Here is a 21,959-nt window from a genome sequence, read left to right as displayed (position 1 = left end):
AGAATGCTCTATATTCCTAAATCCCTAATTGCCATGTTCTTACTGACCTGGTTGCATGGTGAGCCTTGGTGTTAATTTGTTTTCTAGCTAACCCACCATCTGCACTCCTTATTTATACTTTTTATGTGACCGTGTCACTCGCTGAAAATAACAGCAATAATAATACCATTAATACAAACTGTCCCCTTTCCTCTTACATCTGACACCTCAGCTAACATTAATACAAACTGTCCCCTTTCCTCTTACATCTGACACCTCAGCTAACATTTCAAGACTTTATTGTCCTGTCAGGGAAATGTGTTTTTTTAAAACGGCATGATCACCATTCCACCAATCAATAGTTTTATTTGTGTTCAACCACATTTATTTTTTCTTCTGATGCTCTTTTCCGTCCTCCGTACTATACCCTCTTCCCTCCCTTTGTCTCTCCTCAGTCTCCCCTTCAGTGGAAGCTCTCTTGTCCTCCCGTACCTCTCTGTCCCGACAACTGTCCTGTCCTGTCACTTCCTACCACACCGCCACGTCCTCCCGTACCTCTCTCTCCCGACAACTGTCCTGTCCTGTCACTTCCTACAACACCGCCACCCCCCCTCTGTTTCCACGAGCCACCACGGTGTACGGGGGAGCTGGCCTCCTCGCTCACCTCCTTCCCAGCTCCTTCTACTCCCCATCCGCCTCCCCGTTCAGCACGCCCCAGAATACACCCCCGTTAGCTCGACCCCCTCCAAGACGCACTGTTGACTCCCCCCTGTTGAGCGCCTGTCACTCCTCCATACTTGAGGATCTGTCTGAGGAGGGTGAGGAGTGGCTGGAGCAAGGTGAAGGTACTAGGATCCCCCACGTGGTGGTTTCCCCCCTCAAGGGGGACGGGGAGGAGGAAGAGCTAAAGCTCGACTCGTCTGAAGACCAGCAGGCCAAATATCGAGTAGATCTCCACCTTCCCTCTTCTCAGCAAGGCAAATATCCTGCCTACATCACATAGCACAGCATGGTATTCTTGCTTTTATTGCAGCGCTCTAGATACAAGTTGAGTGTGTGTGTGTGTGTGTGTGTGTGTGTGTGTGTGTGTGTGTGTGTGTTGTTGTGTGTGTGTGTGTGTGTGTGTGTAAACACTCCCTTTGTGGTCAATAGTACTATACAGTATTTTACCCTCCGCAACTTCAGTATCAGGATACGTTATTGTCACATCACTTTCACAAGTAAAAAAAGTGGGCTCGTTTTTTTGCATAGTTCCCATCGTGTCATTTTTCCCAAGAAATACAAGAAGGTAAGAAGAGGGCGGGTGGTTAAGGAGATCAAGGCATGAAAGAAGAACGTTTGAGCGCTTTTTGCACAAAGTAAACGGCTTCACATAATTTAGAAGCTTGTTTCACAAATGCACAGCTGTTGGGTTGGGTAAAGGGACCATCACCAGATCCAGTTGCAACCTTTCCCATTTCCCATCTACTAACTAATCTCGTCGCAGTTTACATAGTTTAGAAAGGCTTTATAAGCCCCTATGAAGTGAACACCACTACTATAATAACACAGATCCAGTTTCAAGTATGTGCAGACGCATTTCTCATTCATGCACTTAGACACTTTCACACGTGGGAGCTTTCTGGCACAGTCACGTTTCAACCACTGATGGCCACTGAGCAGCTCCACCGGGTCAACTGGGGTTATGTGCCTTGCCCAAGGGCAACCTTGAACATTAAATCCTCACCCGGCCTCAACTCCATGTTCCGATTGTCCCTCAACTCCCTCTCCTGTGGAGTGTGGTCACAAGCCCCTTTCTCTAATCTAATCTTTTGCTGACGCTTCTATTCTATTCTGTTCTCTTCTATTCTGAGTTAGGCCCACGTTTTCGTAGCATCAGCAGACGTTTCATTTGACCCACACTGATCTCTGCACAGTAAAGTCCGGAGAGTAAATTTAACTCATTTTCTGCATGGTCATTCTCTTCTATTTATTATTGATTTTTAGAGGTGCCTAACCAAAGGTGTTGACTTGTCTCATGACTCACAAGTACTGAGTTACTTTGGTTTACCAAGGTTTTGCCAGGGATGGCGATATGTTCTGAGTAAATATTAACTATCCAGTTATGGTCATTATCTGATGCGCTGATGAAGGATATCATGTTCACAGAGAACACTCCTCCTGAGACATTGGTAAGCGTGCAGTGTGACTTTTAAGAGTCCCCCCTTTGCTCTTATAGACAGTAACATGAGAACAACGTAATCAGCATTAGTGATGTGGGTGGTGTAGGGTTCTGTCTGTCTGTGTGGTCACGTGAACACTGGGGTAACATGTGAGTGAGAGTGCTCCTTTGGGTCTGGACTGGGTCTGTAGTTTCTCGTGGTTAATCGCTGGGACCATTCAGCTTGAAACGCAGGTTTAAAGGAACACCCTTCAGGTCCTTCAGACCACCAATCTTATTTTAGCCTCACACTTCATAATCTAACAATGCTCCAGTCAGCCCAAGCCAGAAATCTTAAAATCAACAGTCCGCTAATTATATAGAGCGTATAGGATGCATGGCTCACATCTTGGAGAAGTTCTGGCTTTGATACCCAATTTAATGACATAGGCAGTGCCTAAAATATAACAGTATAGTGTTAAATGCTAACTATAGCTTGCAATGCTATGATGAACTAACACGGGCTTATTTTTTGTAGTGGAAGGAATGTTGCACTCATATCATGTGTTTCTGTATACATGTAAATGTGTGTGTTAAAGCCATACTGTGTAACCTTTTCAATTAAACAAATGTTATTGCAAAGATATTTTTCACAATAACACACCAGAATGATGACTTGCCTCTGTTCTTTCTGTGATTTTGAATCTGAAAACCATGTTATCAGTTGTCAATAAGTCATGGTTGATGACGGCACAGGTTTTTGATCCTACCATTAACACAATGACCCGCATTCCCAGGTCTGTTGGCATCTCCTCAGTCGGCCCCTGGGAACCTGGAGAACAGCAAACCCAGCGAAAACCGCATCAATGGAGGCAATGGTGGTAGCACGGAAAACAGCACTGTAGACTTCAGCAAGGTAAAAGCATTTTCAGCTTCATCTTCTTAGCCTCCACTGTACTTCTTTGCATGTGTTTTCAGTTATTTAGGTGAGCAACACAGTTGTGTGACAAAGTATATTATACAATATTTTTAATATGGATTGAAAATAGATTTTAATACTTTCAAGATACTTACTATTGTTTACTGTACATACGTCCCTAAATTACATAGTTAGAAAGCTATTGATGATCATGTTGCTTGTTGAAGTTATTCACTTTAATATTCAGCAAGCCACACGGTTGCACAAAGTATATATTAGCCATTTTTTCTGAAAAAGAATCGCTAGCCTCACATTCAGGGTCTGGTGAGGCAAGGTTTTCTCGGTTGAAAATCTAACTGGCACAATCGGGACCGGCAGAATCTGACAGAATATGAACCAATCGACAAAGAATCCCACTTTGGCCACGCCCCCATCTCAGAAAACGGCTGCGCTCAGAGGGCTTTCAGACTGAATAATGGAATGAAAGGAAATGCAGATTAAGGCCGTGTATCAGGCTACGAGGTCAGCATACCTGCTGGCTTATGAAGATGTGATGACAATATAGATGTAGCTGTGCTAAATGATACACAATCCACTGTAAAGGGTCGAGTGTCATGAATATTACAGGAAGACATATTTGTTTGTATCATATGTCACTGACTAGAACAATGAACAAAATTTACTGACACATTGATTCACCCAAGAGTCACTGATCTCCTCCTGCCTCAGGCGGTGAAACAGACAGAGACTTGATTCCAAAAGAGTTTACTGTGGAATTTCACATAAACACAAGTTGAACACCTAGGTGTAGGTGGAGGGAGGGTTACACAATCTCATTCTCATGTTCACACCTGGGAACTTCCCAGAGTAACCAAAGTCCTCTGCTGAACAGACACAGAGGAAGGGGCTGGTCGGGGCATTCACTGCTCAAGAGCACTATTACTAGTAATAATTATTGTAGAAATTGTTGGGAAGAGAAAATACCATTTCTCATTCACTTTCTCTGCCCAAATTTTGCCTGAACAAAAGTATGACATATGCTGAACAGCTGTAAAATGAACAGCTTTGGCTGTGCTGGTTGAGAGGAGATGAAGTCTAGTTCTGTTTCTCGGCAGGACTGCCACTGTAGTTGTGGTTCCTTGGGAGTGGCCACCAAAAGGCCTGCTGTAAGTCTGTTCCCCTGTCTGTCAGTCACTGATTGGATCAATCAATGTGTTGTGGTGAAATGTCTTTGTTTTTGAGTGAACATGTGACTTTGATGTGGATTTATTTAGTGATGATATTGATTTTGTTTCCTTGCTTGTGTTATACTTGAGGATGGTTGATGGTGTGAGTGGGAGGGAAGGATGGTGCACTCCTGCTTTTTAAAGGGTCTGGCGCAGCAGGTCAGGTAATTTAAAGTCCCCCTACGGAAATCCTGTGTGAGCAATTAGACTGAAACGGCTAGAAAAATGTATTCTTATACATCACAAGTTCACGGCTCAGATGAATGTGATCAAATGAGCTAGAGGAATGTGCACCTTCCTCTCAGCATACATACAGTACCAACTTTGACTCAAGGAAATTGCATATTTGAAATGCAAAAGTGGACTCCACGACAGCTGGGCAGATGGTGTGATTACTGCATTAAGCTGCTGATCCCATCATGTACCATAATAGGAAGCTATACTGTGTTGTAATTGCTGTTTTGCTACTGTACAAAGCTGTGGTTTTATGCAATGTGGAACCATGATCCCATGGGTGTTATTGTTCATACATGTTATGCTATTATTACTTCTCGGTTAATCTCAGTTCAAAAAGTAAAATTTGTACTTCCAGGTACAGTAGTATGTGTGGTTTAAAATAGTCTGTAGTAACAGCAGCCTGGCCGTAAAACCTGATTTATACTGAAGCAAGCTACTTAAAGAGATTAGTGTCATTGATATGGCCTGTATGCTTTGTAGTTGTACACTAATGCCTGCTCACAAAGTCTACTGTCATCAAGCCAGTGTCAAATCGGCACTCGGCAGGTGTCTCTCTCCACACAGCTTTCCCCATGGACCTCTCAATGGCATTGTTGATCAGAGTTGATACCAGGACAACACATCCTTTACTTATTTAAAATAGGCTAACATGCCCAAACGATTGCCTACCTGCCAACTGCCAAAATGGCTGACCGGGTAGTGGGTATACAATCTTACCAGCCTCCCCAAGAAATTGAAATCCTGCACATACATATGTCATCGTTTTAGTAATTTCTAAGAGCTTGCTCTTGTCAGGCTGCTGTTTTTAGAAATGCTGTGTTATTGCGACCATAGGTCACATTTACTATGAAAACATACGTTCGTTCGTTCGTTCGTTCGTTCGTTCGTTCGTTCGTTCGTTCGTTCGTTCGATGCATCACCCATGCCTACATACATATATGGTCATGCCTCGTGACATCATCAGGGATCTCCAAATATGGGCATATATGTAGTCGCGATCCCCCACAGAGCCGACCAGCGCCTTGGCAAATGCATCACCAGACCTAGTGTTCTGCAACTTCTCTGTAACGGGTGCCCTGAAACTGAGCAGGGTATAACATCATGAAATCATAACCCCTGACATAATGTAGAGCATTAAGCATTCATTCCCACATCTTTGTCCCTTAATCATGTGAACTGACAACTTTAGAAGGATTAAATCTTTAGTTGGTCCCCTGTGAAATGATTTGCTCAGTAGAGGCCGTGGGAAACTAGATATTCCATTCTGTACTTCTCTTCACCTTATAAGCTTTTTCTAGTTAATATTATGACTGCACAGCAAAAAGGAACAGTTTTTTCAGAGTTACAGGTCTGTAACTCTGAGAATGTACAAATGGAATCAAATATACCCGGATTTGGTTCCATTTGTACACTCTTATAGATACTCGTTTGGGAACAACTGACTTTGGAAACAAATCGTTTCTCTTGCGGTCTTGGTAATGTAAAGACGAGTTGGTATCATCTGTACTGGTTTGTCCGCTGCAGGTGGACATGAACTTCATGAAGAAGATCCCTCCAGGAGCTGAGGCTTCCAACGTCCTGGTAGGGGAGGTGGACTTCCTGGATCGACCAATCATAGCCTTCGTTAGACTGGCTCCCGCTGTGCTCCTCACCGGCCTCACTGAGGTCCCTGTTCCCACCAGGTAGCACCTCATGTCACATCATTTCTTTAAACTCTTTTATCCATTGTTATGACAGACCATGATACTGGACTTGTATGTTTTGAACCTGTATAGGCTATAAACAGTAAATTCTTCAGTGATAATCAGTGTGTACAAAATGCTCATATATACAGATACATACACACAAAGATACATTTGTAGACTCTCACTGAGGATTTTACTGTGTACATGCCATGGTATGCTGGAATATACGGTTTATATGGTATGTTGTTTCATTGGACCTTCTGTGTGGCCCCAGGTTTCTGTTCCTGTTGCTGGGACCCTTTGGGAAGGGGCCCCAGTACCACGAGATTGGCCGCTCCATCTCTACTCTCATGACAGATGAGGTTAGTTTGACCACAGCCTCAAAGGACAGGCTGTGTTATTGTTCTGTCTATAATGTAAAACCCTGAGTGTACAAATGTAACCGCAAGGATCCATTTGGTTGAATGCTCTGAGTGGTTGTAACCTATCAGTTACTTATGGATAAACTAACAATTTATTTTAGTGTATAATGAAAGGAAAACAAATAAACAATATGATTTTAATAGTACAGTAATTTGATTACATGATTTGATTTGAGATTGTTGGCTAGCTACTCCTTTTCTTATAAATCACATCATAACCTAGCATTTTACAGGACACCTATTGTTTAGAATTAAAGTTGAAGCAATCAGACCTAAACTGTATATATATGGTGTCACTGGTTGTTCCAGTATGAATGAACGTTTGTGATAGCTGGTGATAGTACAGTATATTTTCCGGTGGTAGATCTTCCACGATGTGGCTTACAAGGCCAAGGACCGGATTGACCTTCTGTCTGGCATCGATGAGTTCCTGGACCAGGTGACTGTGCTGCCCCCGGGGGAGTGGGACCCCACCATCCGCATCGAGCCCCCCAAAAGTGTCCCCTCGCAGGTGTGAATTCTTTAGGCATGTTAAAAAATAATACAAAAAATAAACTGGGTGTCTGTAATCTCCTCATTTTGATTGCCTTCTGCTTCGTGCAGGAGAAAAGGAAGTTACCGGCCCTCCCCAACGGCTCCGCCTGCACATCTGACAGCATCAAGGAGTTTGAGGACCATGCAGGACCAGAGCTGCAGAGGACTGGGAGGTGTGACATTACACATACACACGCACGCACACACACACACGCACGCACGCACACACACACACACACACACACACACACACGCGCATGCACACACACACACACACACACGCACAAAACCTGCACACAAATAAAGTATTGCATATCGTCGCATAGAAACCTTGTATTTCCGAAACATGTCAATGTTCTGAATAAATTAATGTGTGCATCTGAGCCTTTCTTGCTTGGTATTGAACTAGTTGTTTCTATAGCTGAGCACCCACTGCCTAATAAACTGCATCCATAGGAAGTGCACCTGCTTGTTTCTCATTTATATTTCCATATTTGAACTTTTTATGTTTTTCTCGTAAATTAATTCTCTACAAGAGTGTTGCGAAAATACAAGCGCATCGCAAATAAATAATAACCAATTGGATGTTGCCATTGTCTTATCTCTCCGTTTACCTCAATCTCTCTCAGGATATTTGGTGGTTTGGTGAATGACGTAAAGAGGAAGGTCCCTTTCCTGCTGAGTGACATTAAAGATGCACTCAGTCTTCAGTGTCTGGCATCGGTCCTCTTCCTGTACTGCGCCTGCATGTCTCCCGTTATCACCTTTGGAGGGCTGTTGGGGGAGGCCACAAAAGGAGATATAGTAAGACCTCATCTGCTGTCTGCACTGATTGACATACAATTAACTAATATTACTCCATTATGTCCTGTGAATGAATGCCAACAAAACAGATTCCTACTACATGTTTATCTGGTATTTTAAATTGACTGAAGAACACTTACAAATCTATACACTTTACCACTGCTCTAAGGCCCAAACCACATCAATGATTTGCATGCAACCATTATACCCAATGGCAGTTGCAAGGAGTTGCATTCGTGTGGCATGTCTTTAACCCATTCTGACCGGGCACCCATTTTGGTGTTAGCATCATGTTATGCTTTAGCTATTGAAAAATAGCAGATCTACAAGCTCATATCGCGCCACCGAGTGGCGCGATACGAGCTTGTAGGTCTGCTATTTTTGAAAAATCGAAGAACGACTGACATTTTTCTAGAATCTGATCTCAGGTCAGAATGGATTAATCAGACCAGTGTGTGTCCAGTGGAAACCTCGTATGAATCTGATCTCAGGTCAGAATGGGTTAATACTATTTTGTTGCCAGGAGTTGCGACTAGTTGCATTGGTGTGGTTTGGGCCTTAGGTTTTAACATGTTTTGAGGTGGTTGTATTTTGTCTGCCTGCTCTTCTATTGAGACATTTAGATTGTGTCAAAGGTCATGTCTTACCTACACACAGGATCTGACTCAAGGCAGGCAGGCGGGTTCTACCGTTCTGTTAGCTCAGTGGTAGAAATGTCAGCTCTTATGCAGGAAACCAGCTTTAAGGTTTTTCACCCAAAAACTTCCACTCCTCTTCTCACTCAGAGTGCTATAGAGTCCCTGTTCGGGGCGTCTATGACGGGTGTAGCGTACTCCATGTTTGCTGGCCAGCCACTCACCATCCTCGGAAGCACCGGCCCAGTGTTGGTGTTTGAGAAGATCCTCTTCAAGTTCTGCAGGTGAGTCCAGTCCACTGTCTGGCTGCCTCCTATCAGTGCAGTTTCACTGTTACTCCTATAGTGAAGCTATGTTGTGGCTAAATGGTAGCAGACTGGCTGGCGGTGGCTGTACATGGTAGCCATCATGGATGTGGATTATTGTACGATCGATCAATTTGTATAGAGAGGCTGCTGGAAATGTGCTTTATTACCCGTAGTGGTAATCTTTGTCCAATAATGTTATAATGCAGAAGGATATATAAATGATTCAAGTAAAAAGGTTTTAATTAATTCAATTGATTTGAATTCAAAATGGTTTTAAAGAACTGAATCCTCTTAATGTACTAGTAGTGTTATACTGCCCCCTGCTGGTGATAATTAGCATATCTCATCCACAAGTCAACTGGATAACCTCCTTGTTTGCATGTGTTGTGTGTGTACAATATATTACACAGTTATTGATAGCCTATGATGTCATTTCATGATGTGCAATGATTACTTTTTCCAAAACAGTATTATAGCCCTATAGGCCTATACCAACTATGCAGTTTGAGACAGATGGGCTACAGGTTATTATAGTAATATTTATTGGTATGTGTAAATCAATGACTGTGAATCAAGGTTTTTTTCATTGACGTGCTCTCAAAACTGTGTAATTGAGAAGATGCACTGTTGAGGGCGTAAGAGTGCAGACCAATACCATAATTGCGACCGAAGGTCTCAGTTAACTATGGAATCGTGTGTTTTTTGGCCGTCACTCAAAATCCTCATACATGGGGAAAGCCCCCATATAATGTGCCCAGGTCTCGTGACATCACTTTGACATCATCGGGGAAGATAGTAAATCAGAGATCATAGTAAATGCGACCTTCTGTCGCAATTAAGACCATATATGGAGATCCCTGAATTGTCATCAATATTAGTATAATGGATATATGTCAGAACCTGTTATGACATTCAATGTTGATCCTTCCCCATCCATCCTTCCTCTTCGATGTCTCCCTTTTGACTGATACCTGTCCATTTAAACTTTAGACGGGCCTTTTGACTGATACCTGTCCATTTAAACTCTAGACGGGCCTGCCCCAAAGTTATTAGTGCAGCCGCAGCTGGCTGAAAACTAGAGTTCTCAACGGGCCCGAAAATTAAGGCCCGGCCCTCCCCATTTAGTCTGCATGCTAATTTGATTCCTCCCCACACACTTGTCACTACTGTTGTATTCTACTGACTCACCTGCCAGTGAGGAGCCCCCACCGAGAGGCTTCGTCCTACTCCTCCCGCCAAACGACCCAGCCCGGGTCAATTGTTTTCGTATATAGATGCTCGACAAAGTCAGATTCACCACAGTGGATTCAAACCCACAACTTCTGCAGCACTTTACTTTCATTATATGCAGTATAACACAGATGACTCGGAACGCTGCGTTTATGTATTTGTTGTATTGGTGGATCCTTACATAACACACAGTAACAGCTGGTTGTAAGTGGTGGAAATTGTGTCATTGAGCCTACACAGTAAAACCCTCAGTGTTAATGTATCCATTGTGACTCTTGTACATTTTCTACATTTTTACACTCCTAAGAGTTAAATGAACACTCATGCTGCATTCTGCATCCAGGGCCAGCTTGAGCAAGCATCAGTCTTTGGGCATGTATTAGCCAGGTATCCTTTCCACATTATGTTCCGTTTTCAGCATTTTTACCGCTCCGCCAAATCTCCCCTTGCCTCCTCGCCCACCGCCAAGGGGAAGACTAGGAAGGCACTGAAGGTGCTGTGGTGGTTGCTGTTGTCCCAGATCTGGGTGTTGTGCCAGAGCGTCATGCTCAGCCTGTCTCCCTCCTCCAGCAGCAGGGCGGCACCATTGGAACCTGTGTCACTGCCCTCACCAGACGGCTGCTCGTGGACGATCAGCTGGACCTCCATGTCGTTTTTGTAGAGCACGCTGCTGATGGTGTAGTCTGTAGGACCGTTTACTGTGAAACGGACGTAGTAGACCCCACGAACCGGAGCTGTGAACACGCCTGAGTGGAGGAGAGGAGACGACAGAAAGTGTGTTTTTTTTACAAGAGGCAGACTGATCTATGTGTGTAAATAGCCAATTGTAAAAGTGATAGGCTGAAATGCAGGATGTGAGCCCCAAAAAATAGTACTGAATTGCAAAGTGAGCGCCTGTGTCCATACCATTCACTTTGTGAATGTGTGAGTGTTATGTCCTGCTTACCTGTCTCGGCATTGTATGCATTGCCAACATTGGTCATTACATCACGGTAGATGAGTTGTTTGTTGCCAGTTGTCGTCTTTTGGAGCCCGTTGCCTCCAAGTGATGCTGAAAATGCTACCTTCACGTCTGTCAAATATGTGAAATTGAATGTTATCCCAATTTAAGAACAAACAACTGATGCACTGCAAAATCCGGTTACTTCCTTTAACTCGGGGACTCGGAGTTAAAGATCACTGTATATTTACACATGAAAATTTCCTCTTTATATACTGATACTGAGTTTAACCCATTACAACTGAGAAAGCGTCTGTGTTGTTAGTGTTTACTACTGAAAAAATTGCCTGTGTTCCAGCCTGATTTGCTGCGTTCCGCGGTTCTGAAAATGTCACTGTGCAAAGTGACATTTCAGACCCACGGAACGCAGCAAATCAGGCTGGAACCCAGGCTACAAAAAAATTGCAGATTTTTTAGCATTTTAGAAAAATCGTGAATGTGTGACTTTACTGTGACAACTGCAATTTTGGAAGGCATTTCTAGAATTGGTTATTTATACACACACAAGTGTGTGGACTTGTGGAGGTAACTGACCTTTGTGAGCCTTCAGTGTGTTCTCTGTAGCCTCCATTCTCTCTTTCATTTCTGCACACAATTGATAAACCATAGTCCTTTAGTATGATGTTCCGCTTAGAGCTCTGGAAATGATCATCAGGAACATTTAATTGTGGTCAACTTACGCAGGTTGTCGGTCTTTAGCTCGGCCATGGTGCTCTGAAGCTTCTTCAGCTCTGTCATGGCGTCGGTCATCTCACCTGGGTCAGACTCATCCACTGGCCTTTGTCAGAATGAGAAGAATACAAAAGGGATTTGAGTTGTTTGGTTGTGTGCAGGCTACTAATTTAGGATTGTCTTATTCTTCCATGATCTGTGCATAGTGGATGGGGTATCCTACTGACCCCATGTAACCCATCTACTATACTGTAGGTACTTTGTGGCATTACATTGCAGTACCCTATCCTACAATGTAGGGTACAGCTACTAATCTAGCCACAAGGAAACAAAAGCTTTGCAACTAACTTTGATTTGATTTAGCCCTTTGGTCTACGCTATGGAGCATACATGTCTAATGTATTCCATCTGATGCGGTTTTGGGCGTCCAGGTCATGCCATTCGTGTCCAACTTTGCATCCTACAATTTTGTGTCTAAATGGCTAAATTAGACATAAAAAGACGTAAAAGAAGGAAGTCAAGGTCCTTACATGGAGAAGAGCAGGAAGCCACTGAAGGTGCTGTGGTGGTTGCTGTTGTCCCAGATCTGGGTGTTGTGCCAGAGAACCATCTTCAGGCGGTCTCCCTTCTCCAGCAGAAGGGTAGCACCGTTGGAGCCTGTGTCGCTGCCCTCACCAGACGGCTGCTCGTGGGCGATCAGTTGGATCTTCCAGTCATTTTTGTAGAGTACGCCGCTTATGGTGAAGTCAGTGGGGCCGTTAATAGTGAAACGGACGTAGTAGACCCCACGAACCGGAGCTGTGAACACACCTGAGTGGAGAGGGTTGGTTGTGTTTTTAAGGAAGTGGAGGGAATAATTTATCTCTCTCGTGTGTGTGTGTGTGTGTGTGTGTGTGTGTGTGTGTGTGTGTGTGTGTGTGTGTGTGTGTGTGTGTGTGTGTGTGTGTGTGTGTGTGTGTGTGTGTGTGTGTGTGTGTGTGTGTGTGTGTGTGTGTGTGTGTGTGTGTGTGTGTGTGTGTGTGTGTGTGTGTGTGTGTGTGTGTGTGTGTGTGTGTGTGAACGTCTTCTGTGTTAAAGATAGGATCGTAATTGTTGTCTAATAGACTTTTCAATCTGTCACCAACATCGATACTTGCATTTATTGAATTTCTACTTGTGTAGAAAGTTAACATATTCACCCCACCTGTCTCAGAATTGTATGCATTGCCCACATTGGTCAGAACATCTCTGTAGATGAGATCTTTGTTGCCAGTTGTGGTCTTCTGTAGTCCATCTCCTCCCAGTGAGACTGCAAATGCCACCTTATTCTCTGTGGGAACAGAACAGTGCCTTACTGAATCTGGACTGATTTGTGAATTTTGCACTTAATAAGAATGTTTTAAGTGGATGCCATATGAATCAATAATCTCCTACAGTAACCACAAACCAGTATAAAACTTTAATTAATTCATTACACAGTACAGTACACCTCCATCCAGGAGTCTGGTGGTGAATTAAAGCTCTCACCTTTCATAGCAGTCAATTCCTTCTCTGCAAACTCCAAGCGCTCTTTCATGGCTGTAAACATGGAAAGAGAATTTATGTTTTTCTGAGGGAAATTGAAAAAACATTATTATGTCTGTACTGTAGTATATTACAGTTCCCACCAGAGTAGAATGACTACGGTACTCTTACCCAGTGAAACCAATGAGAATTTAGTTTAGTTTAGTTTTCAATAAGACTGAAAATGGATCCCAGACACAGTAACTTAACTACTAATGTTTCATTTGGACGTTTGTATTTTCAGCTGACAGTATTTTCCAGACTGGATTTACAGTGAATAGAGTAACAGCAGCGGTAGAATGACAAATCTATAGAACATTGAATTCTTAGATAGAACACCATCTTTGAAGGCAAGGCATTCAATAGCAATGAATGCAAGGTTCAAAGCGACAGTGCCCAAATAACTAATGCGGCAATGAAAAAGCACAAACTGTACTGTGCTTTTTAAAAGTCACACCCGTGTGAAGTGAGGGGCACTTTACCAACCCTTATCACAAAATAGTAGTTTATAAGAATCGTGGTCCCTTATTGGCCGAGGTTTTCCGCTGACATGCATATGCCGATTTGCTCAGTGACAGACAAAACAAACATTAAACTCTGTTCATTGTTAATGGCATTTAATGTTTGTGTTAGTGACAAAACAAACCTTGTCAATGGTGTTTTTAAACATTAAACCTGTATATACTGTAGGAGGGGCTAGCGCCCCTCAAAAACACAACAGGGCTATATGTATTACCAGCTACCAACCAAATTTTAGTTCATTTTAGTTTCACCATTCTGGTAATTAACAAACCCTTGTTCAGCCTGAAGTCTCTAGACTACTTCACCTGCTAATAAGTTGACAATGGTACATACTGTAGTGTAGTCCACATTGACATTGAAAACGGATGCTTTCCCTTATAGGCAAGAAACCTGTCCATAACAGTTTGCTTGTGGGTGACCATAACTGAAAGGTTAGATGCCGGCTGGGAAATGGAAGGTTCCAGGTTCGATTCCTGGCCCCCGCAATGTGAGGTGTCCCTGAGCAAGACACTTAACCCCTAACTGCTCCCCGCATGTGTTCAAGTCTGACCACCTGAGCAGAAATCTGCTGGGTGAAGCTGAAAACTGAATTTCCGCTGCACGATCAAATAGATCTAAATTATGCTCACCCAGCCTCTCCATTCTCAGTTCCTTCATGTCCGTCTGAATCTTCATTAACTCTTTCTCCATTTCTCCTTCGGTGGGCTTGGCTGAGGTGTACAGCACTAGGCTGGCCAGGGCCAACAATGACCAGAGGGGGAGACGCACTGCCATGGTCTCTGTCAGTGCTCTGGGACTCTAAACTGGTGGGGTAGTCGGGGAGAGATGCAGCGAGCTAATGTTGGCCATGGCCCACTTTTTATAGTGGTCTATCTATGCACAGGCAGTGGCCTGATGTTACTTAACATCTGTTCATGTTCCAAAATCAACATTAGTCTCTTAATCGATTGTCCACTCTTGAGCTTTACTCTTTTACTGTTTGCTGAAGTCTGTGTGTTTTTCTATCCATAAACATAGTTATCTGATAGTGCCATGTGTTCATGATTACTTCATTTCAATGCAGATAGTTATCTGATAGTGCTATGTGTTCATGATTAAGTTCATGAAAAAGTACAAGATCGCAGTAAGCCGTGTAAGCGTGAGCGCAAGCGCTCTTCAACAAACAACAGAGTAAATAGACACACATAAACCGGCCCTGCCAACATGACCAGGAAATACTAGAAGTCTGTGGCACAGTCCATGTCCTGGGGGTAACCATTCAATCTGTGGCACAGTCCATGTCCTGGGGGTAACCATTCAATCTGTGGCACAGTCCATGTCCTGGGGGTAACCATTCAATCTGTGGCACAGTCCATGTCCTGGGGGTAACCATTCAATCTGTGGCACAGTCCATGTCCTGGGGTAACCATGAACAATGAAAATTAGTCAAATACACAATACAAAAAATAAGAGATAAAAAGCAGAGACTGGGACTGTTCATTCAAACTCATTAAAAGCCTTTAAATAATAGTGGGTTTTTAAGAGTTTTTTAAAAGTGGACACTGAAGTGGTCTGTCTGAGTTCCAGGGGTAGTTGGTTCCACAGCAGTGGAGCCCTAGCAGCAAAGGCTCTGCCGCCTTGCGTCACCAGTTTTGTGTTGGGGGGGTTGAGTAAGACTTTGTCTGCTGATCTGAGGTTACGGGAAGGTATGTGCGGGGACAAGAGGTCGGAGATGTAAGTAGGTGCTAGTCCATTTAGTGATTTAAAAACAAACAAGTTAATTTTAAAATCAATTCTGTACATGACTGGTAGCCAATGCAGTGAGGCGAGAACAGGAGTAATATGGTCATATCTCCTGGTCTTTGTGAGAACTCTGGCTGCTGTGTTTTGAACTAGTTGAAGGCGATTGATGGATTTCTTTGGGAGTCCAGAAAAAAGAGAATTGCAGTAGTCCAGATGGTTTGTGACAAAGGCATGAATAAGGGTTTGTGCATCGCTGAATGAAAGAAATGATCTGATTTTTGCAATATTCCTGATTTGTTGTTGAGATGAAGAAAGTCCCTACTCCCCACACAGTGACAGCACTCCATGTTTACGCACAGACAGACAGACAGAATATTCTGTAGGCTACACTGCAGTGTTTTTATGTGTTTCCTTAAGCAATTGATTAATGTACTCATCCTAATATTTCGATCAGGGTCTCCTCATTCGACCACATCTATCCACGGTAACGGGACATCTTTGCGGCGTGTAAAATATACCTTCTCCGTCTCCAACTGTGTTTAGCTCCTCACCTGCCACATCGTTTGTTTCCCGCCACATCGTTTACATTCCTTTATTTGCTACAGATTGTATTCCCACCTGCACCGAATCGAAATCAAGCGCGATTGGAAGCGAAGCGAAACCCCCGTTTTTTGGCGGAGTAGAATGCGGTTCTTTGATGCGCATTAGGATTCGAATGAATCCAAACGAGGCGCACTTTCCAACAATGTGCAGCAGGATTTGTTTTAATCGCAGTAAAGCTTTCTGGTGTGAAGGTGACCTTAGTTAATCAATATCATGCTGGCCAAGTAGTCTTTCTTTCTGAAATTAATTCTACAAACATAGTTCTACTGTTCTACTATCTAACCTGATCCATCCTTCTGTGCTCTCCAACAGTGACTACGGCTTGTCCTACCTGTCTCTGAGGACCAGTATTGGTCTGTGGACTGCCTTCCTCTGCCTCATACTGGTTGCTACAGATGCCAGCTCCCTGGTCTGCTATATCACCCGCTTCACCGAAGAGGCTTTTGCCTGCCTCATCTGCATCATCTTCATCTATGAAGCGCTGGAGAAACTTGTCCACTTGGGACATGACTACCCCATTAACATGAACAACCATCTGGACAACCTCACTTCCTACACGTAAGGAGAGCCCAGGGCTGTGTGTTTGTTATAATAAATAAAACAAAGACAAGAATTCTGTGGTGCTGGGTGGCTACTGACTAGTACTCCAGAAAAAGGTGTCCCATGTTGTACTATTCACTGGTAGAGGAAACATGGGGGTAGTGGTAGTATGACTGTATGGTACTCGTCCCCACACTGAAAGGAACTTGTCTGTACTTTGTCCCAGGTGCGTGTGTTCTGCGCCAGCCAATGCTACGGCTGCGGCCCACCAGATCGGGAACAACACTGATGATATATCCTGGAATCAGTTGGGTGTTGAGGTATAACATGAACTCTCTGCTGAATACATACAAGGATATGTTTTGAATTGAACGTGACTACATATGTTTTCCCCTGTGTTTGGCACGCTCCTATGGATAGAGGCCATGGGGGAAATAAATATGGAGCCATAAATTATATTTAGTGATTTTTATATATTATTCGGTCATCTTTGTATGTGTGTATCTGTCCATGTGCTGCTTGTAAAGCATGTTGAGCTATATTCTACGCTATGTATGAAAGGTGATATGTAATTTATATTTATTTATTTGCTTTCCTATCATAATAACCACCACAAATTGAATGATTGATCTCTCTCGGTCTCAAACCTCCCTGCCTTTCTCCCTGTGTATTGTAGGAGTGTAAAAGTCTACATGGAGAGTTTTTGGGACCAGCTTGTGGCCCTGAAGGTCCTTACATCCCTGATGTTCTCTTTTGGTCTGTTATCCTCTTCTTCACCACCTTCTTCCTCTCCTCCTTCCTCAAGCAGTTTAAGACCAAACGCTACTTCCCCACCAAGGTCTGTTTTTGTTCAATGTTTGAATGTTTTAGCTGTTATTAGATAAGTGTGATATGGAGGTCAAAGCAGTGCCCTGGCTTATTTAAAAACATAATTAAATTAATTATTTGTTTAACATTTACTAGTTATTTAGCTGATGTTCATGTCCAGAGTGACTTCAAAAAGTACGAGATCGCAGTAAGCCGTGTAAGCGTGAGCGCAAGTGCTCTTCAACAAACAACAGAGTAAATAGACACACATAAACCGGCCCTGCCAACATGACCAGGAAATACTAGAAGTCTGTGGCACAGTCCATGTCCTGGGGTAACCATTCAAGGTGACTGGTTGTCTTGTAGGCCAACACCATTTTTTAAATTGGTGTGAGCAGCAATCAGAAGGCGATGAAGGGAACATGCCTCTTTCTGTATGAACGAATAAACGCTAAATCGCAAATGTGCTGAGGGGGTTGAAAAATCTGAGAGGTAGCTAGAATATATCCATTCCCAATGTTTGCTTTCTGTGCCTCCAGGTCCGCTCTGCCATCAGTGACTTTGCCGTGTTTCTGACCATCCTCATCATGGTTGTGCTGGACTACCTGGTGGGCATTCCCTCTCCCAAACTCAACGTACCAGCCCGCTTTGAGGTATTATAATAATAATAAAGCTTTATTTGTATAGCACCTTTTAAGAACAAGTCACAAAGTGCTTTAACAGAGAGACATATATAAAAACATAGCAAGGAGGCACACAATAGAATAAAATACATGACAATAACAACAAGAAATCAATAAAATCACAAATCACATGGGTAGGGGGTTGAATGCAGCTTTGTAGAAAGTTTTAAGTTTTAGTTTTAAGGAGTGATTTAAAACGGGGCACAGACTTGGCAAGCCTGATCTCTAGGGGCAAGGCATTCCAGAGATTCGGTGCACGGATCGCGAATGCCCGGTCGCCTGGACAAGTTTCACAAAATGTTTGAAAGAGTCAAAGCGACTGTACTCCATTCACCTTATTGTGTGCGTGCGTGCGTGCGTGCGTGCGTGCGTGCGTGCGTGCGTGCGTGCGTGCGTGTGCGCACCAGATAACCTTTGCTCATGGTTCAAGGTAGCCCTCATAATATTGACAAAGCAGGTTACTGGCTCCCAGTTCATAAGGTTTCCATTCCTGGAAACCCCCTCGTGAAAACATTCATGTATATTATGAGGTGATGCCCTCAGTCTAATCTTTATTATACATTCCTTCTAGCCCACGTCAAAGAACCGTGGCTGGCTGATCTCCCCGCTGGGTCCCAACCCCTGGTGGACCCTGCTGGCAGCGGCCATCCCTGCCCTGCTCTGCACCATCCTCATCTTCATGGACCAGCAGATCACCGCTGTCATCATCAACAGGAAGGAGAACAAACTCAAGGTCAGAGCAGTGCTCACTTGTACGTACATGAAGCTGCTAATGATAGAGAGTACTACACTGTTAAATCCAGTTGAACAATCTCAGCAACATAGTGAACACTGTGGATATTACTGGGTATGCTTATAATGCCTGGATTCACTATGGCAAATAGTTAAATGGTAACTTTCCAGTGTGCAGTGTACTTTCCATTCTCCCATTCACAGTTCACACATTCACACAACCAACAGTGGAGAAAAACGCGTAAAGCACTGTCCTGTTTTTTGTTGTTGTTCTATTTGGTTCCATATGTACACTTTCAGAGTTGGAAGTCCTTGCAATTTAAAGGTTTGAGAGCCACAGTACACTAAATGGAACAGAATCTTAATTAGTATCATTGGTAACAAACAAGTAGGGAAGCGGCCCAGAAGTAGGAAGAGTTATTTTGTGTGCATAGAGCCCATTCCCAAGTGGCTGCTCTACAACTGTGCACCCCTCTCGGTTGTCCTTGTTTGGATTGCTTTTCAGCTACTGTAGAACCTGTTGCTTAAGTTAAATGTCAAGTCTGATGGGTAATTTATTATTGAATGACCAGTGTTCATTTCAAAATAATCAATATGAATTTTTGTGGTTAAATGAATAATAAATATGAACTGAGCACTGCAGTGCAAACCATGCAACTGTACTGTACGGTACAATTTTATTGTTAGTTATACTTAACTTTTATTGTTATAGTTATAGTTATAGTGCTCAGTGTGAATGGGCCTGTGGGCTGCTCAACAGTTCCACTTTAGGTCATCCAGTGCCAGTATTGCTGTTCATACCCCAAACAGACATACATGGGCACATGGACACATGGACATACGAAGCCAGTCATTGGAGCACTGTGCACCACTCAAAAATGAATGTTGATGGGTAACCCTGTTCCATCCACTCCCAATAGAAAGGATGTGGCTACCATCTGGACCTCCTGGTGGTGGCCTTGATGCTGGGTGTGTGCTCCATCATGGGTCTGCCGTGGTTCGTGGCAGCCACCGTGCTCTCCATCTCCCATGTCAACAGTTTGAAGCTGGAGTCGGAGTGTGCGGCGCCGGGCGAGCAGCCCAAATTCCTGGGCATCGTCGAGCAGAGAGTCACCGGCCTCCTCATCTTCATCCTCATGGGCTGCTCTGTGTTCATGACCTCTGTCTTGAAGGTGACCGACACTCCTGTCTAATGCTGCGTTCATACGAGCAGATGCAAAAGATACAAAGATGCAAAGCTACACAGTGCATTTGTAGCTGTTGTAGCTTTTGCAGCAGCTACAAACGTTGGATGCATCTTTGCATCTTCATGTCGCTGGCTTCCATATCAAACAATAATTATATTTCCTTCTCTGTCTAGTTTATCCCTATGCCAGTACTCTATGGTGTGTTCCTGTACATGGGAGCCTCCTCACTCAAAGGAATCCAGGTGTGTGTGTGTGTGTGTGTGTGTGTGTGTGTGTGTGTGTGTGTGTGTGTGTGTTTTTTTTTTCTTTTTTTTGTGAAATAGTCTACATTCACTGTACAGTATACTGTGTGTGTTGTGTCTTACAGTTTGTATAATTTTTTGCTGTTTTGTCTGCCCTTTTAGCTGTTTGACCGTATCAAGCTGTTTGCTATGCCAGCCAAACACCAGACAGACTTGATCTACCTCCGCTACGTCCCTCTATGGAAGGTCCACGTCTTCACAGTAGTCCAGCTGACCTGTCTTATCCTGCTGTGGGTCACCAAGGCCTCAGCTGCAGCCGTCATCTTCCCCATGATGGTACAGCATGCACACACACACGCACACACCTTCATCCATGGCCTAAAGCTCAGGTTCGGGTTGGTACCATTTGCATTGACTTTGTATGTAATCACGCCGCTCTAACCATTCAAATCTGAACGTACCTTAAGGCATTGATTCTCAAACCTTTTCATTTCAAGAAGCCCCGTTTTGGTATGCAGTAGTAGGCCACGAACCCCCATAACGGTGTGTACCAATGGAATCAAATGGAGCCTTTATAGATCCATTTGCTTCCATTTGTACACTCTCTGAGTTACAGAATAACTGTTTATCATGTAGCTGTGATACCCCTGAAACCCCCTCAAGGAGGTTCCAGGTCCTTTAGTTTGCCTTATAGTTGGTTCACCCATCCATTGAGTTCATAACATGATGATGAGTGGCTAAAGTTGGGTACTGGCTCTGGTGTTTATCTAGACTTGGCTCTGACAGTGCACATCTCCTTGGTTGCGTGTAGGTACTGGCTCTGGTGTTTATCTAGACTTGGCTCTGACAGTGCACATCTCCTTGGTTGCGTGTAGGTACTGGCTCTGGTGTTTATCTAGACTTGGCTCTGACAGTGCACATCTCCTTGGTTGCGTGTAGGTACTGGCTCTGGTGTTTATCTAGACTTGGCTCTGACAGTGCACATCTCCTTGGTTGCGTGTAGGTACTGGCTCTGGTGTTTATCCGGAAACTTTTGGATTTCTTCTTCACCAAGAGAGAGCTGAGCTGGCTGGACGACTTGATGCCTGAGAGCAAGAAGAAGAAGGAGCTTGACAAGAAGAAGAAAGAGAAGGAGGCATGTTCCATATCACCACCCACACACATTGAATATAGTTATATTGAATGGTTCCAAGCTCATGGATATCATCATTATATCAGGATACTAGGGGTGTAACAATACATTTTAACAGCGATATGATACGCATCGTGATATATGGTTGACGATACAATACATGGGCAATATCGTTTCATTCCTGGCGATACGATACAATGTTTTAAAATCGATACAGTAGCTATTTAGCAAAGAAATTAAATCTGTGTGAAACATGTGGATAGGGCAGGTTTTTTGAAGGTAAAATTCATGAATATGGATATAAATAAGTAAACCTAGTGATTCTCTGGCAAATGCATTATAATTGAACACATAGGGACAAACCCGTACCTTGACATGAACACACATTTATCAATAGGCTGAGTGTAGCGATATTGAATGAAAAAGTAATTACCCTCTCTTAATTGTTTCTCTTCA

At 43.5% G+C, this 21,959-nt stretch overlaps 2 protein-coding genes across 3 annotated transcripts in view; one reads left to right on the top strand and one right to left on the bottom strand.

Annotated features, from left to right (window-relative positions):
* Positions 1–21,959, top strand: part of LOC308319178 (sodium bicarbonate cotransporter 3-like) — a 48,559-nt gene that overhangs the window by 22,554 nt on the left and 4,046 nt on the right. For both annotated transcript variants that reach the window (XM_080769082.1, XM_080769081.1), the window contains exons 7-22: positions 2,917–3,035; positions 6,026–6,183; positions 6,461–6,548; positions 6,973–7,119; positions 7,212–7,315; positions 7,772–7,946; positions 8,732–8,865; positions 16,493–16,738; positions 16,947–17,040; positions 17,397–17,558; positions 18,067–18,180; positions 18,782–18,943; positions 19,863–20,114; positions 20,303–20,371; positions 20,534–20,707; positions 21,375–21,506. In XM_080769082.1, coding sequence (XP_080625208.1) covers positions 2,917–3,035; positions 6,026–6,183; positions 6,461–6,548; positions 6,973–7,119; positions 7,212–7,315; positions 7,772–7,946; positions 8,732–8,865; positions 16,493–16,738; positions 16,947–17,040; positions 17,397–17,558; positions 18,067–18,180; positions 18,782–18,943; positions 19,863–20,114; positions 20,303–20,371; positions 20,534–20,707; positions 21,375–21,506 — 2,330 coding nt within the window. The remainder of the gene's footprint in view (positions 1–2,916; positions 3,036–6,025; positions 6,184–6,460; positions 6,549–6,972; positions 7,120–7,211; positions 7,316–7,771; positions 7,947–8,731; positions 8,866–16,492; positions 16,739–16,946; positions 17,041–17,396; positions 17,559–18,066; positions 18,181–18,781; positions 18,944–19,862; positions 20,115–20,302; positions 20,372–20,533; positions 20,708–21,374; positions 21,507–21,959) is intronic.
* On the bottom strand, positions 10,543–14,629 carry LOC308317903 (complement C1q tumor necrosis factor-related protein 4-like; the record flags this gene model as incomplete). Its single annotated transcript, XM_080767251.1, has 8 exons — positions 10,543–10,865; positions 11,066–11,191; positions 11,654–11,704; positions 11,800–11,897; positions 12,322–12,601; positions 12,975–13,100; positions 13,298–13,348; positions 14,485–14,629. The coding sequence occupies 8 exons, from the start codon at positions 14,627–14,629 to the stop codon at positions 10,543–10,545; spliced, it is 1,200 nt and encodes a 399-aa protein (XP_080623377.1).

This window comes from Protomyctophum bolini, assembly GCF_963924005.1.
Source record: "Protomyctophum bolini genome assembly, chromosome: 7".
In the NCBI taxonomy this organism is placed as follows: domain Eukaryota; kingdom Metazoa; phylum Chordata; class Actinopteri; order Myctophiformes; family Myctophidae; genus Protomyctophum; species Protomyctophum bolini.
The sequence above is the reverse complement of the archived record's forward strand: the minus strand, read 5'-3'. Positions and strand labels throughout refer to the sequence as shown.